The sequence below is a fragment of the Lampris incognitus genome, chromosome 2, assembly GCF_029633865.1.
Source record: "Lampris incognitus isolate fLamInc1 chromosome 2, fLamInc1.hap2, whole genome shotgun sequence".
NCBI lineage: Eukaryota > Metazoa > Chordata > Actinopteri > Lampriformes > Lampridae > Lampris > Lampris incognitus.
The window spans coordinates 21,415,558-21,428,559 of NC_079212.1; the positions used below are offsets into that span (position 1 = coordinate 21,415,558).

General features: G+C 47.0%; 1 protein-coding gene across 1 annotated transcript in view; it reads left to right on the forward strand.

The window, feature by feature from the left end:
• Nucleotides 1–13,002, forward strand: part of huwe1 (HECT, UBA and WWE domain containing E3 ubiquitin protein ligase 1) — a 62,936-nt gene that overhangs the window by 41,019 nt on the left and 8,915 nt on the right. Inside the window, exons 55-68 of the mRNA XM_056302005.1 lie at nt 876–1,035; nt 1,273–1,501; nt 1,622–1,800; nt 1,912–2,001; nt 2,358–2,518; nt 2,638–2,680; nt 5,678–6,046; nt 6,250–6,460; nt 6,571–6,695; nt 6,796–7,016; nt 7,199–7,593; nt 7,703–8,357; nt 8,467–9,196; nt 9,318–9,409. Coding sequence (XP_056157980.1) covers nt 876–1,035; nt 1,273–1,501; nt 1,622–1,800; nt 1,912–2,001; nt 2,358–2,518; nt 2,638–2,680; nt 5,678–6,046; nt 6,250–6,460; nt 6,571–6,695; nt 6,796–7,016; nt 7,199–7,593; nt 7,703–8,357; nt 8,467–9,196; nt 9,318–9,409 — 3,660 coding nt within the window. The remainder of the gene's footprint in view (nt 1–875; nt 1,036–1,272; nt 1,502–1,621; nt 1,801–1,911; nt 2,002–2,357; nt 2,519–2,637; nt 2,681–5,677; nt 6,047–6,249; nt 6,461–6,570; nt 6,696–6,795; nt 7,017–7,198; nt 7,594–7,702; nt 8,358–8,466; nt 9,197–9,317; nt 9,410–13,002) is intronic.

The window sequence follows — 13,002 nt, forward strand, 5'->3', positions numbered from 1 at the left end:
TTTATGTAATCAACTACAGTAATGAAAAAAGGGCAAGATGGCTTTTTTGGGTCACTTTAATTAAAGTGCTTGCATAAGAGATGAACAGTGGGGGGGAAAAGCATGAATTAAAGTGTCTTTTTGTTACCATTTTCATCCCACGGTGTCGTATATTGACTTTTTTTGCCAAAGTCTTGATATATGACGTGGCACACAAGGTACCCTTCTGCATCTGTATAGAGACATGCCAGGTAGTGACATTCACCAACGTACTTAACCTTAACCCAAAACATAATTACTACCTAACCTTAACACTAAACCTAACCACTACCCAACTTGTATGTCATTAATATTTATATATTAGGCCAAACTAGCAAGAAGAAATATTGCCTACATCAGCTCAAAGACCTCTAGGCATCAAATGCTGCCACAGCAGGTTGAACATCGGAATCTATTGAACATCCTGCATTTCTTTGTACAGATGGTGAATGGTACCTTGCACATCATATAACATCAATATATGATGCTCTGGAATGATAATGCATTGCCTTGAATTTAGCAGATGATGCTGTGTTTCTTAGTTGGTTTTTTTTTTATTATTATATATATATATATATTCCGTGATACTGGTCACTTCAACATTTTTTTTCCCCTCTATCTCATACAAGCCCACATGTGTTTACTGATGTTTGTGCAACACAAATTACATTAAATTTCTAATATCTTCAGACATTTTCCAATCATCTGCCCCAAATCTCCGAATTCCATGCACTTCCCTGTTTATATCTGACATACACTCTGTCTCTGTATATTTTATATATGAAGGCAGAATGCAGAGCCGTTAGTAAGTCTTGGGTAAAGGTAGATCAAAGCCTTATAACTCAATTTTCCTTCAGGATGATGAAGAAGGAGATGAGGATGATGATGATGAAGGCTCGGAGATGGAGCTTGATGAGGACTTTCCAGACATCAATGCCGCACCCCACATACGTTTTGAGAGGTTTGACAGGGATGATGACCTCATCATAGAGTTTGACAACATGTTCTCCACTACGGGTGAGCAAGCTCCCTGTATTATTAGCATTTTGTGAAGCGTGTTAGCCAGATCAATTAACTAGATTATTCACAATTTAAAGAATAAAACAAACTTAGTTATAGATTTACAGGTACTTCAGTTGTCCTTAACTTTAATGACTCGGGGTTTTGCGTGAGCTGTCCCCCTAATGTCTGCCTACTGTTTTTTGTTTTGTTTTGTTTGTTTTTTTTTTGTTGTTTTTTGTGCTCTTCCATCAGCTGACATCCCTCCCTCCCCAGGCAACATCCCCAGCTCCCACCCCTTGATGGTGCGCCATGCTGACCACAGCTCCCTTACCCTGGGAGCTGCAGGCGCCAGCAGCCGCCTGGCGCAGGGCATGGGCCGCAGCCAGCGCACATTGCGCCAGCTCACTGCCAACACTGGACACACGATCCATGTCCACTACCCCGGCAACAGGCAGCCCAACCCCCCACTCATCCTGCAGAGGTAAGAGCTTGTCTTTCTGGAGTGTTTCTGACAGAACACCAACATCTGTTAGAGATAGGTCTGTTGGTTTTGAGTGATAATGCTTATTAACATACTTTTCCCCTCCTCTCCTCTGCTCAGACTGCTGGGCCCAAGTGCAGCAGCAGACATCCTGCAGCTGTCAAGTTCCCTGCCCCTGCAGTCACGTGGCCGTGCACGCCTCCTGGTGGGCAATGAAGATGTGCACATCATTGCACGCTCTGATGATGAGTTGTTAGATGACTTCTTCCATGAACAGAGCAGCACTGGCGGGCAAGCAGGTGAGAATCAATTACAATACCTATCGATGTAAAAGACGCACCATTTACTTTATATCAGAACTGTTTCTATTAAGTTGAATTTCTGACAAATGTATCTGTTTCTCTGTCCAGGCACCCTCTCTAGCATTCCCACTGCCTTAACAAGATGGACAGATGAGTGTAAAGTACTAGATGCTGAGAGTATGCACGACTGTGTAGCAGGTAAACTGACATAGACACTTTTTGGCTGGACCGCAACAGCAGAGCCAGTCGTACAGATGCGGTTGTCCAAGAGTGAATGCCTGAGTGAGTGATGGCGTTTCACCATTGGTTGGATGGCCATGTTGGAGTTTCCCCATTGGCCGCACAAGCAGTTTTCTATTACGCCATCGGCTGTTCACGGAACTGATGTCAAAATAGCTGCTTTTTAAATATAGTCATGCAAAAACAGCCATTTAATAAATGTAGTCGCGGTCCAGCAATATATTAGGTATTAACCGGGTCTTGTTTTCACTCAATGATGCATGTAAATACAAAGAAATTCAAATATAAACTTATCTCCTTTTTGCTTCCGCCAGTGGTGAAGGTACCCATCCTGCAGCACCTGGAGAGTCTGCGAGATGAGGAGCTGGAGGAGCGCAGGGAGAAAAGGAGGCGGCAGCTAGCTGAGGAGGAAGAAGCAAAGCAGAACGAGAGGAGAGCGTCCGGTGCAGAAGAGGCCAGGGAACAGACCCTCCAGGTCAGGAGACTTACAACTTTAAAAGGCTGTACAGAGATTGAATCATGAGTACATTAACCTTTGGATTTTATAATTTAGTTTCTATTGATTGTAATATGTGTCTATAACCTTTTCGACAGGGTTCTGGATTAGGGACGGTTAATGGTGCAGAGAACACTGCAGGTACAGTCACTTTGGAAAGTTTTTACTTTTGATACTGTGAGTTCTTTGGTTAATAAGGCCGTTACATACTTACCCTAACTTTTTCTGGAATTGACACTTTCTCAGTGATGGCCTCTCAGAGTCAAGCAGCCAGCAGCGCATGCTGTGGGATGAGGTAGTAGTTTGTATAGTTTTAGGATCACACCAGATCTGGGAGATAACTATACAGTCTACTGTCTTTCTTACGGTGATGCCATAACAACTCTGTAACCTAATCTGTTACTATTTGAAGATCGTCTTACTTGCAAAATGGTGTAGGTGATGATCAAACTGAAAATGTCTTAATAGCAGAACTGCCACTATTATTGCACTTGTTTTAAAAGATGTTGTACAATTTTACCACATACCGTATTTCCCGGACTATAAGTCACTGTTTTTTTGCTCACCTGGCGGGTCTTGCAACTTGTATTCCAAAGCGATTTCCACAGTGAAATTTTGTCAGACAAATACGCTGCATTTCAATCAAGGCCACTAGATGGCATTGTTTAATCTTGCGACTCAATTGAAAATACTGTACCACACAGAAATTGAATGAGAGTAGTGCAGACGTTGCTGTGGTCATTTGAGTAGTTCAAAAGAAAATGGCGAATGTTAATTTTTATGGTGCTAACACAAGTCAGTGGGGCCGTAAATGTTCGTACTACTACTCCACTGCTCGTTTGGTCGTTACTGCCAAACCTTACTTCAGTGAGTCTTCAACTAAGTGTCTTGCCCCAAATCGGTTTGTACAGAAGTTGGCCCGGTACAACAGTCACAACTCTTTGTAATGATAGCAGTTCAAATAAAGATGGCCGCTGCTCTGACCATCCTGCTACGTTAATTTGAATTGGAATGTCTGTTCTATGGTCATTCAATTTATATGGTTTCACCGTATAAGTGCGACTTATACACCTAAGCGACTTACTCAAAACAAGTTTTTTGCTGAGTGCAGCTTGTAGTCCGGGAAGTACTGTAATTGGATCAATTTACTGGCAATTGTGATTATTGTTGTTGTTTTTTTTTCCCCTTTTTTCATTTTGGCTATGTTGTGGTGAGGTAGTAAGTTGTGTTGTTGTTGGGGATCAGGATTGTGCACCCCGTTAAGGAGATAACTATACAACTTACTGCCTTCCTCAGTGTAGGCCCTCTACATCATGTCTGTCTCTGTTGAAAAAGTAACACCTAGTGATATTGCAGCTATTTGTATTTTTACGTGCTCAATATATGTTGAAAACTTAAAAGTTTAAGCAGATTTTATCTGTAGAAATGGTGTTATTCTTTGTTCATGTTTTTATGCAATTCCTGCTTACATTCAGATTTCAGACTTGTCTCAATTAGGATAAACTTGAATTCATTAACTAAATTATGAGTCACAGAAAGTTGAATCGGTTCATTAAGACACGTTTATTGAGAGAAGCGTTTCATCACTCATTTAAGTGACCTCTTCAGTCTCAACTGACTGCAGGTATCCCCACCCTTATAAACAATACATTGACATAATGAAAGAAAATGATCAGTTTTTCGTGCAAATTGCTGTGAACATTAAAAACCGAAGCATGGGTGTGCTATGGGTTCCCCGGTCTCGCCTATAGTGGCCAACTTGTATATGGAGGAAGTGGAAAAGAGGGCTCTGATGTCCTATCCAGGGACACCACCTTGCCATTGGTTCAGATTTGTGGATGACACCTGGATTAAAATTAAATTTCAGGGCATACCACATTGACTATTTGAACAACCACATCAAGTTAACCAGGGAGGATGTGAATAATGACAGGTTAGCCTTCTTAGACTGTGAAATCACAATTGGTGATGGGGTCGGGGGGGCATTTAATTGTTGATGTTTACCGTAAACCAACACATACTGATCAGCATTTAAGGTTTGACTCGCATCCTCCACTGGAGCACAAACTAGGAGTCATAAGGACACTGTACCACCGAACTGACAATGTCCCCACTGACACAGTGGCCGTGGAAGGGGAGAAATTCCACATTAAACAGACCCTGGTTAAGTGTGGTTGTATGAACTGGGCGTTTATCAAAGCCAGGGAGATGTCCAAACAGTGCACCAGCTGATCAATGAGAGGAGAAGGACAACAGCTGCCTAAGCGTAAACCAGTGGTGATTCCATATGTGGTGGGAGTGTCGGAACAGTTGAGATGCATATTTTCCAAACATTGCGTCTCAGTTGCTTTCAAACCCCAAAACACATTACACCAGAAATGGGTCCACCCCAAGGATCGGGTCCCCTGGTACAAATAGAGCAATATAGTGTATGCTGTAAAGTGCCGAGAGGATTGCTGTGACTTGTACATCGGGGAAACCGCCAAGCAGACGCTAGCCAAGAGGATGGCACAGCACAGAAGCGCTAACACTTCAGGCCAGGAATCTGCAGTTTACACCCATTTATGGGCCAGTGGCCACTCTTTCAAGGATGAGGATGTGCACATCCTTGATAAGGAGGAACGCTGGTTTGAATGGGGTGTCAAAGAGGCCATGTATGTGAGGAGGGAACAACCATCCCAGAACCGAGTACATCTGTTGCCATCTTACAATGCTGAAATCCCAAATCCTTTGTGAATAGTACACATGGCCATTGAAAACTCTAGTTAATGCTCGTGGCAATTTGCATATGAAACCAATTGTTTTCGGTCGTTATGCCACTGTATTGTTTATAAGGGTAGGGATACCTGTAGTCAGTTGAGACTGAAGAGGTCACTTAGATGAGCGATGAAATGTTTCTCTCTCAGTAAAAGTTGTGTCCAGATGAATCGATTCAACTTTCTGTGATTTTCTTACCTGGATTATTGAGCATGTATAAAGACATAAATTATGAGAATTGTTACATTGTAATAAATGTTGGTTTACTGAAAGCTGATCGAAAAAGATTGGCATAAATATATAAAACCTCAAATATTTAGAGTAAACAAAGTCCAACTGTCTTCATAGAAATCACATGTTTTTGTTCTGTGTCTGTTACAGAGGGTGAACAGGCTCAAGGCAGTACAGCATCATGTCTGGACCCACCGAGGGTTTCAGAGGGCTTTCTCACTGCTCCCCCATCAGGAGAAGTCACTCCTACCACGCCTGCTCCTCATGAACAGGCCCTAGTTTCTCTGGAGACCGCCATCAGCCAGCAAGTCCACCAGCCAATCGCTGACCTGCTGCTGGCTGAGTCGCACGCAAACTCCCTGGCCGCTCTGGCTGGGGCAGGTCTCCCAACCTTGGCAGCAGCTGATAGGCCCAGCAGTGAAGCGGAGGCATCCCAGATGGAAATGTCCCCAGCACCCACAATCGGTGAGAGAGGAGGAGGTGGTGTTGAAGGAGGAGCGTTGGATGGAGGCAGGGAAGGTAGACTAACTTTGAAAACTCTCTTTATACAGACTGACCAGCAGTAAGGGCATGCATCTTTACTGGCAGTGATGTTGACCAAGCTGGTAGCCAACATCTGTAATTTTTCTGAAAAATGTGCATTATGAATTACGCTATAACCCATACTTGTTTTGGCCATATTTTGAGCTGTATCAAGTCAGTTTACGTTTTCATCTTCTCAGCCTCCCTCAGTCCGGACATTGTGGAAACCTCGGAGCCTGCAGCAGTGGGTGTGTCACAACTGGAGGGATCGCCAATGGATACCAGTAGCCCTGCATCTGCCACACAGGAAGAAGCTGCTCCCAACCCTACCCAGGCTGCCCACTTGTCTCAAGAGCTGTCTGGGAGTGGGGACAGTGGATTGACTGACAGGCAGACAGATGCAGAGACTGGGTGAGTGCAAGAGTTGTCTTCCAAAATAATAGTTAAACACATCAGCGACAAAATGTAAGTTATTACATTATTAATTAACAAAGCATTGACTAATCTCTCCCTCTTTTAAGTTCCACCTCTGTCTCATCCCCGGGTGAGACCATGCCCAGGAGTGACAGTGCTGACAGCCAATCCCAGGCTATCCAAGAGGAGCCCCTCCCATCCACAAGCAATGAGGAGGAGGACCCACTGGCAGGTAAATTTAATTGCACTAGCATTCTTTATCCCCCTCTGTTTTTTCTATTTATTTATTTCTTGGGGCATATTATTTTCTTTGCATATTAATTATTTGCCAGGCATCAGTCTGCCGGAGGGTGTGGATCCCTCTTTCTTGGCTGCTCTCCCTGAGGACATCCGTCGTGAGGTACTGCAAAATCAGCTGGGTATCAGACCGCCTTCCCGTCCCCCTGCTGCTTCAACCCTGCCCACTTCCACCGCCCCTGTACTGGGAGGACCTGGGGTCACTGAAGTCAGTCCTGAGTTCCTGGCAGCCCTTCCACCCGCCATCCAGGAGGAGGTGAGAGAACCAACATGAGATGTTCTATTATGTAATATACTTATATGTGGGTCTTTTATAATGTAATAAGTTATTTAATCTTGATAGTTAAAAAGCAAATGGAGTTTCAAAGTAGGTAAATGGTAATTACTCAATTCAATTTTTGTATGAATTAAGTTTAGCCATGTTCGTGGCTTCCACAGGTGCTAGCCCAGCAACGGGCAGAGCAACAACGCCGGGAGCTAGCGCAACAGCCGCCTCAGGGAGACACCCCTCTGGACCCAGTCACTTTCATCCAGACACTGCCCTCAGAACTCCGACGCAGCGTCCTGGAGGACATGGAGGACAGCGTGCTGGCTGTCATGCCTCCTGACATCGCTGCTGAAGCGGCCGCATTGCGCAGAGAACAGGAGGCCCGGCAGAGGCAGTTGATGCACGAGAGGCTGTTTGGCCACAGCTCATCTTCAGCCCTGTCAGCTATTCTGCGCTCACCAGCCTTCACCAGCCGGCTTGGGAGCAACCGCGGGGTCCAATATACCCGTCTGGCCGTGCAGAGAGGAGGAACCTTCCAGATGGGTGGAGGAACCAACCACAGCAGGTAAGAGGAGTGAGTGACTAGGTGGTTGGCTTTTTTGTCATTAGCACCATGTATTTTCAAGAAAACGTATTTCTTTAAGTCTTAGTCATTTTTTGGGGGGGTTCTCCAGACCATCTAATTCCAGTGTGGACTCTTTACTTCGTCTGCGCGGCCGCCTGCTGCTGGACCACGAGGCCTTGTCCTGCCTGCTGGTGCTGCTGTTTGTGGATGAGCCCAAGCTGAACACCAGCCGTCTACACCGTGTTCTGAGGAACCTCTGCTACCACTCACAGACTCGTGGCTGGGTCATCCGCAGCCTGCTGTCTATCTTGCAACGCAGCAGCGAGAGCGAGGTGTGTGTTGAGACATCACGCTTAGAAGATTCTCGTGGAAAGAGGAGCGCTCAGGGAGGTTGTGGAGGAAAAGGGTCAGCCACCTCTTCTCTATCCACTTCTTCCTCCTCTTTGACATCCTCCTCCTTAGAGCTATTAAATAGGGTAGAGTCTCGCAGTTCTAGCCAGCTCTCCTGGCTCTCTGTTTCCATGGACGCAGCCCTAGGTTGCCGAACGAACATTTTCCAGATCCAGCGAGCGACAGGCAGGAAGCATGCCGACCGCCACGCTGCTGGGGGGTCAGCTGGACCCGGGTCGTTAGGAGGAGGTGTGTCTGGTGCTTCAGCAGGGGTCACATGTGCCGGGGGTGGAGGTTCCACTGTACATATCCACCCACAGGCTGCTCCAGTGGTCTGTCGACATGTACTGGACACACTTATTCAACTGGCCAAGGTGAGTCAAGACACTTGTCATCTTGATAGCTAATTTTTACAATCACTAAATTGTCAACTAGGTTAAAATCCTGGTCATGTGGGACCTAATTTCTTCTGTCTTTGTGCAGGTGTTTCCCAGCCATTTCACCCAGCAGCGCTGTAAGGATCTGTCATCATCCTCCTCTGATCTGGACTCACGTCTCTGTTCAGGCTCATCTGGGGGAGGGGGTGGCTGTGGGGGCTCCAGGTCAGGTTCCCAGAACAACCCCGGCTCTAACACCTCTTCCAACTTCTCCAGCACCCAGAACTCCTTAGGCTCCTGCACGGCTACACCTCAGTCCCTAGGTATTTCCACCGACTTCTGGGACCTATTGGTTAAGTTGGACAACATGAATGTGAGCCGCAAGGGAAAAGCCTCCATGAAGACTGTGCCTCTGGGTGGCAGTGCAGAGGCGGAGGGAGCCCAGTTCAGTCTGGAAGCATCCCCACTGGGCCAACTGATGAACATGCTTTCCCACCCTGTAATCAGACGCAGCTCCCTGCTCACTGAGAAGCTACTGCGCCTGCTGTCCCTCATCTCCATCGCCCTGCCTGACAACAAGGCCATGGAGGTTCCTAGTGGGCACCCTGCCCCACAGGCTGCTAACCCCAGTACAACTGCAGGCTCAGGGGCAACGGCCCCTGCTGCAACCCAGGGCTCAGCGTCAGCAGGCTCAGTTCAGGCCACTGCAGCAGGCCCAGGGGTTCCTGTGGTAGCATCAGCCCAGGGCTCAACCTCAGGGACTGTCCTAACAGCCTCCCATACCTCCTCATCTACAGCAGCCTCTATACCAACATCCACTGGAACCACTTCCACAGGTGAAGCCTGGGATATAGAAATGACAATAACAGGGTCAAATGTTATGTGTGAGTGTGGCTTTCACATTCCAAATGTGGTTCGAGTTGAGAACAATGTGCATGTTTGTTGGTTTATCAACAGGGAAGCAGAGGGTTGCTGCCAGCAGTATTGAGACTGACACCAAGATGGCCTCCACTGGACTCACTGAGAAACAACTACAGCTCTCTGTGGAGGTATGGGGAAAGTTTGATCAGAAAATTTTGCTTGGATTTCCATAGCATAGATGGGATCAAGCCATTTATGCTTGTGACCTTTTTTAAACCTGGAAATGTAAAGACTGACCATGAAAAACATTTGAAAAAGTAATCTAACTTAAATCTTTTGAATGGTTCAATAGAAGAAAATCTTTAGGTTACTTCCATAACCCTGGTTCTCTGAGTAGCAAGAGTGAGACGTCTCACTATGGGATACGCCCCCTCAGAAGCACTTGTACCATTACGCCAGCCCTGATTGGGTGGCAGTCATGACATCTGTGTCAGGTCCCTGTGCCTTATATATGACTGACGCAGCGTCACTCATCATTCAAAACAAGCACACCTCTTCTCGCTTTACCCCAGCAGCAAGAAGGGCAGTCTGGTGAGACATCTCACTCATGCTACTCAGAAAACCGGGGTTATGGAAGTAACCTAAAGTTCTCTTTCATAGCATTCATTCATTTCAATGTCTCACTATGGGATATGGCGACTCATTGCCAGACAAGTTTATCTCAATGACTGACCACCAGCCCCCCCCTCCCACACACACACACACACACACACACACACGAACAAGTGTGTGAATGAGGCAGGTCCACTGAGGAACCCACGCTCAGCACAGCACGAGCAAGGCTTGAAGATGTAACGTCCAACTTATAAGACCTTGCAAATGTGAGGGGCGATGACCAGCTAGCTGCAGCACAGATAACCTGGATAGAGACCCCCTAAACAGGGCCCAAGTGGTCGCAAGACCCCTGGTAGAGTGAGCCCACAACCCAGCTGGAACCTGAAGGCCTTAGCTGGAGTAAGCCAGCATGATAGCATCCACTATCTAGTGAGAAGTCTTTGTTTGGTGATGGGCTTGCCCCTGTGGGGCTTAGCCCAGGACACAAACAACTGATCCCCTTTCCTGAAGGCCCTTTTTCTCTCCACATAAGTGTGTAAAGCGCAAACTGGCCACAACAGATGCAGCTGCTGCTGTTCCGCAGAGCTGTGAGGGGGTGGCTTAAAAGCTGTCAGGTCCACTGGCAAGCATGGATTGACCACTTTAGGGACGAAAGCAGGATTAGGCTTCAAGGTCACCCCAAGGTTACAAGGGGTGAACCACATACAAGCAGGATGCACAGACAGAGCGTGTATATCACTCTCACGCTTAGCCGTAGCCAAAGCCAGCAACAAAGCAACCTTAAGAGACAATATTTTCATGTCTATGTGTTTCAGTAGCTCAAAGTGATGACTGGTAAGGGCCTCCAGAACTACAGTCAAATCCCAGGAGGGTGACATAGGCTTAGAGCTGGGTAACAGTCTCTGTGCACCCTTCATAAGCCGAGAAACAAGGGGATGCTGGCCTGCCGGCTTATCATCAAAACCAACATGGCAAACGGAAATAGCAGCCAAGTAAACCTTGACAGTAGAAAATGCCTTCTTCTTGTCAATCAGGTCCTGTAGAAAGGACAAAATTGCACCAACCGAACATTGAAAGGGAATTTCCTGTGCACTAGCACACCATTCCTCAAACACTCTCCACTTACAGTCATAAAGGGACCTGGTGGATAATGCTCCGGCCTTCTGAATCATATTAATGACACTCCGTGATAGTCCGGTATGTCTTAAATTAAACCACTTACGGGCCAGGCCCACGGGGCGAGCCACTCTTGGTGGGGGTGGAGTATCTGCCCGCACGCCTGAGAGAGGAGGTCTCTGCGCAGCGGGAGGGGCCATGGGTGACTGCAGAGGAGCTGCTTCACTTCCGCCAGCCAATGCATGGATGGCCAGTGAGGAACAATCAAAATCAGGGAAAGACACTTCTCCCGCACCCTGAACAATGTCGGGGGAATCAAGGCCAGTGGGGGAAATGCATATAGTGGAACACATCCACTCCCAACGGTGCACTCTGGTCATGCAAGGAGAAAAACAGTGGGCACTGTGAGTTCTGCCCTGATGCAAACAGCCTCATGCTCGCCTTCAGCAGCGGACAGACATGGAGAGCTGGGAGTCTGTGCCAGGGGAACGAAGGAAGAGCTATTCTTGTCATCCTCCTCCGACACCAGAAAATCTTCACCCTCTAATTCTCCATCGTAATCCAACAAGAGGGGTGGCTCGGCTAGCAGGTTCAGCAAGTCAAGTGTCGAGCTCCAGCGTTGAACCTCTGGTTCGGGAGTATCCTCCTCAACCACACCGAGCTGGGGTTCCTCGCCGGTGGGACCGGTGGGAATAGGGTAGTCTTCGGCGGAGGCTCTTAGCTGTGAAGCGAACGCAGTGAGCACACGAGCTGGGGTTGTTGACAGCGGCTCAGGTGTGTTCCAGCCTGAGACACGCAGAGCAGACCTGGTGTGTGTCTTTGCTTGAAATTTTGTTTCCGCAGGTGTACGGGCAGGCGGAATCGCTTTGCTTCAAGGTGGGAAGCAGCTTGGCAGCTGTATCCATTTAGCTGGTGTGCTAAAGGGAGAATAATTATCTGGAGTGATGATCTTGTTAGCTAGGTCCAACAGTGGTGAGGTGAGGTGACTGCAGGTTCCCAGTTATCGTCAGCTTGCTCAGAGTAGCCAGGTCAACATGCTAGCTAGCTTGTAGAAGCAAAAATACTCCGCTGTTTGGGGACAGGCCAGAGTAAAAACCTACCTATGGTGAAGGCAGTCGTACCAGTATCTTAGCAGCTAGCACCTGGCGACAGAGGTGTCCGCTCTGGTCTGAGGACAGTTTAGCTAGTCAGCTTAGCCACAGGTGAGAGTAGCTTGCTTCTGAAGCAAGAGGTGATTCAATGGCGAGTGTCGCTGCGTCAGTCATATATAAGGCGCAGGGCCCTGACGCAGATGTCATGACGGCCAGCCAATCAGGGCTGGCATAATGGTACAAGTGCTTCTGTGAATACGCGAGGGGGCGTATCCCATTGTGAGACATCGAAATGAATGCTATGAAAGAGAACCCATTGTGTTAATAACCCATGCGCTTGCATCTCTAAACGCACTTTCAATAATAGTAGTGTAATTACTTTTGTCATCTTTTTTTTAACCTGACACACACTATTCATCATTTAAACTGCAATAGCAAACTTTTAACACTCGAACGACCAAGGCCTTCATTTTGACGGTTTTGGATTTTTTAAGTTTAATAACATTGTGAGAGAAAAAAGATACAGACCTGCCGCTCCCTGAATGCTCCTAAAATTGCATATTAGCATTAAAATGAATTTTAGATCAATTGCACAAAAAAGGTAGGATAAGATCTACCTAAAACGACCATGAGCCGTCAAAAAGACGGCTCGTAATTTTTTTTTTCTCCAAATTTATTTCTGATTTTCCCTTTTTCTCCCAATTTAGTGGCCAATCGCTCCCTATTTTAATTAAACACCCACCCTCGTACTGCATGCGTTTGCCAACTGCATCTCTCCGGCCGGCAGTCTCGAAAGAGACGCCTCGTCACTTCCGTGACAAGGCGAATCCAGGCCCGAACCACCGCTTTTTCCAATACACAGAGACGCATTCATGAACGCAAGCTGACTCTGCCCCCCTCCCGAAGACAGCGTTGCCAATTATTGCTGCTTCATCGAATCCGGCCATAGTTGGATCCGA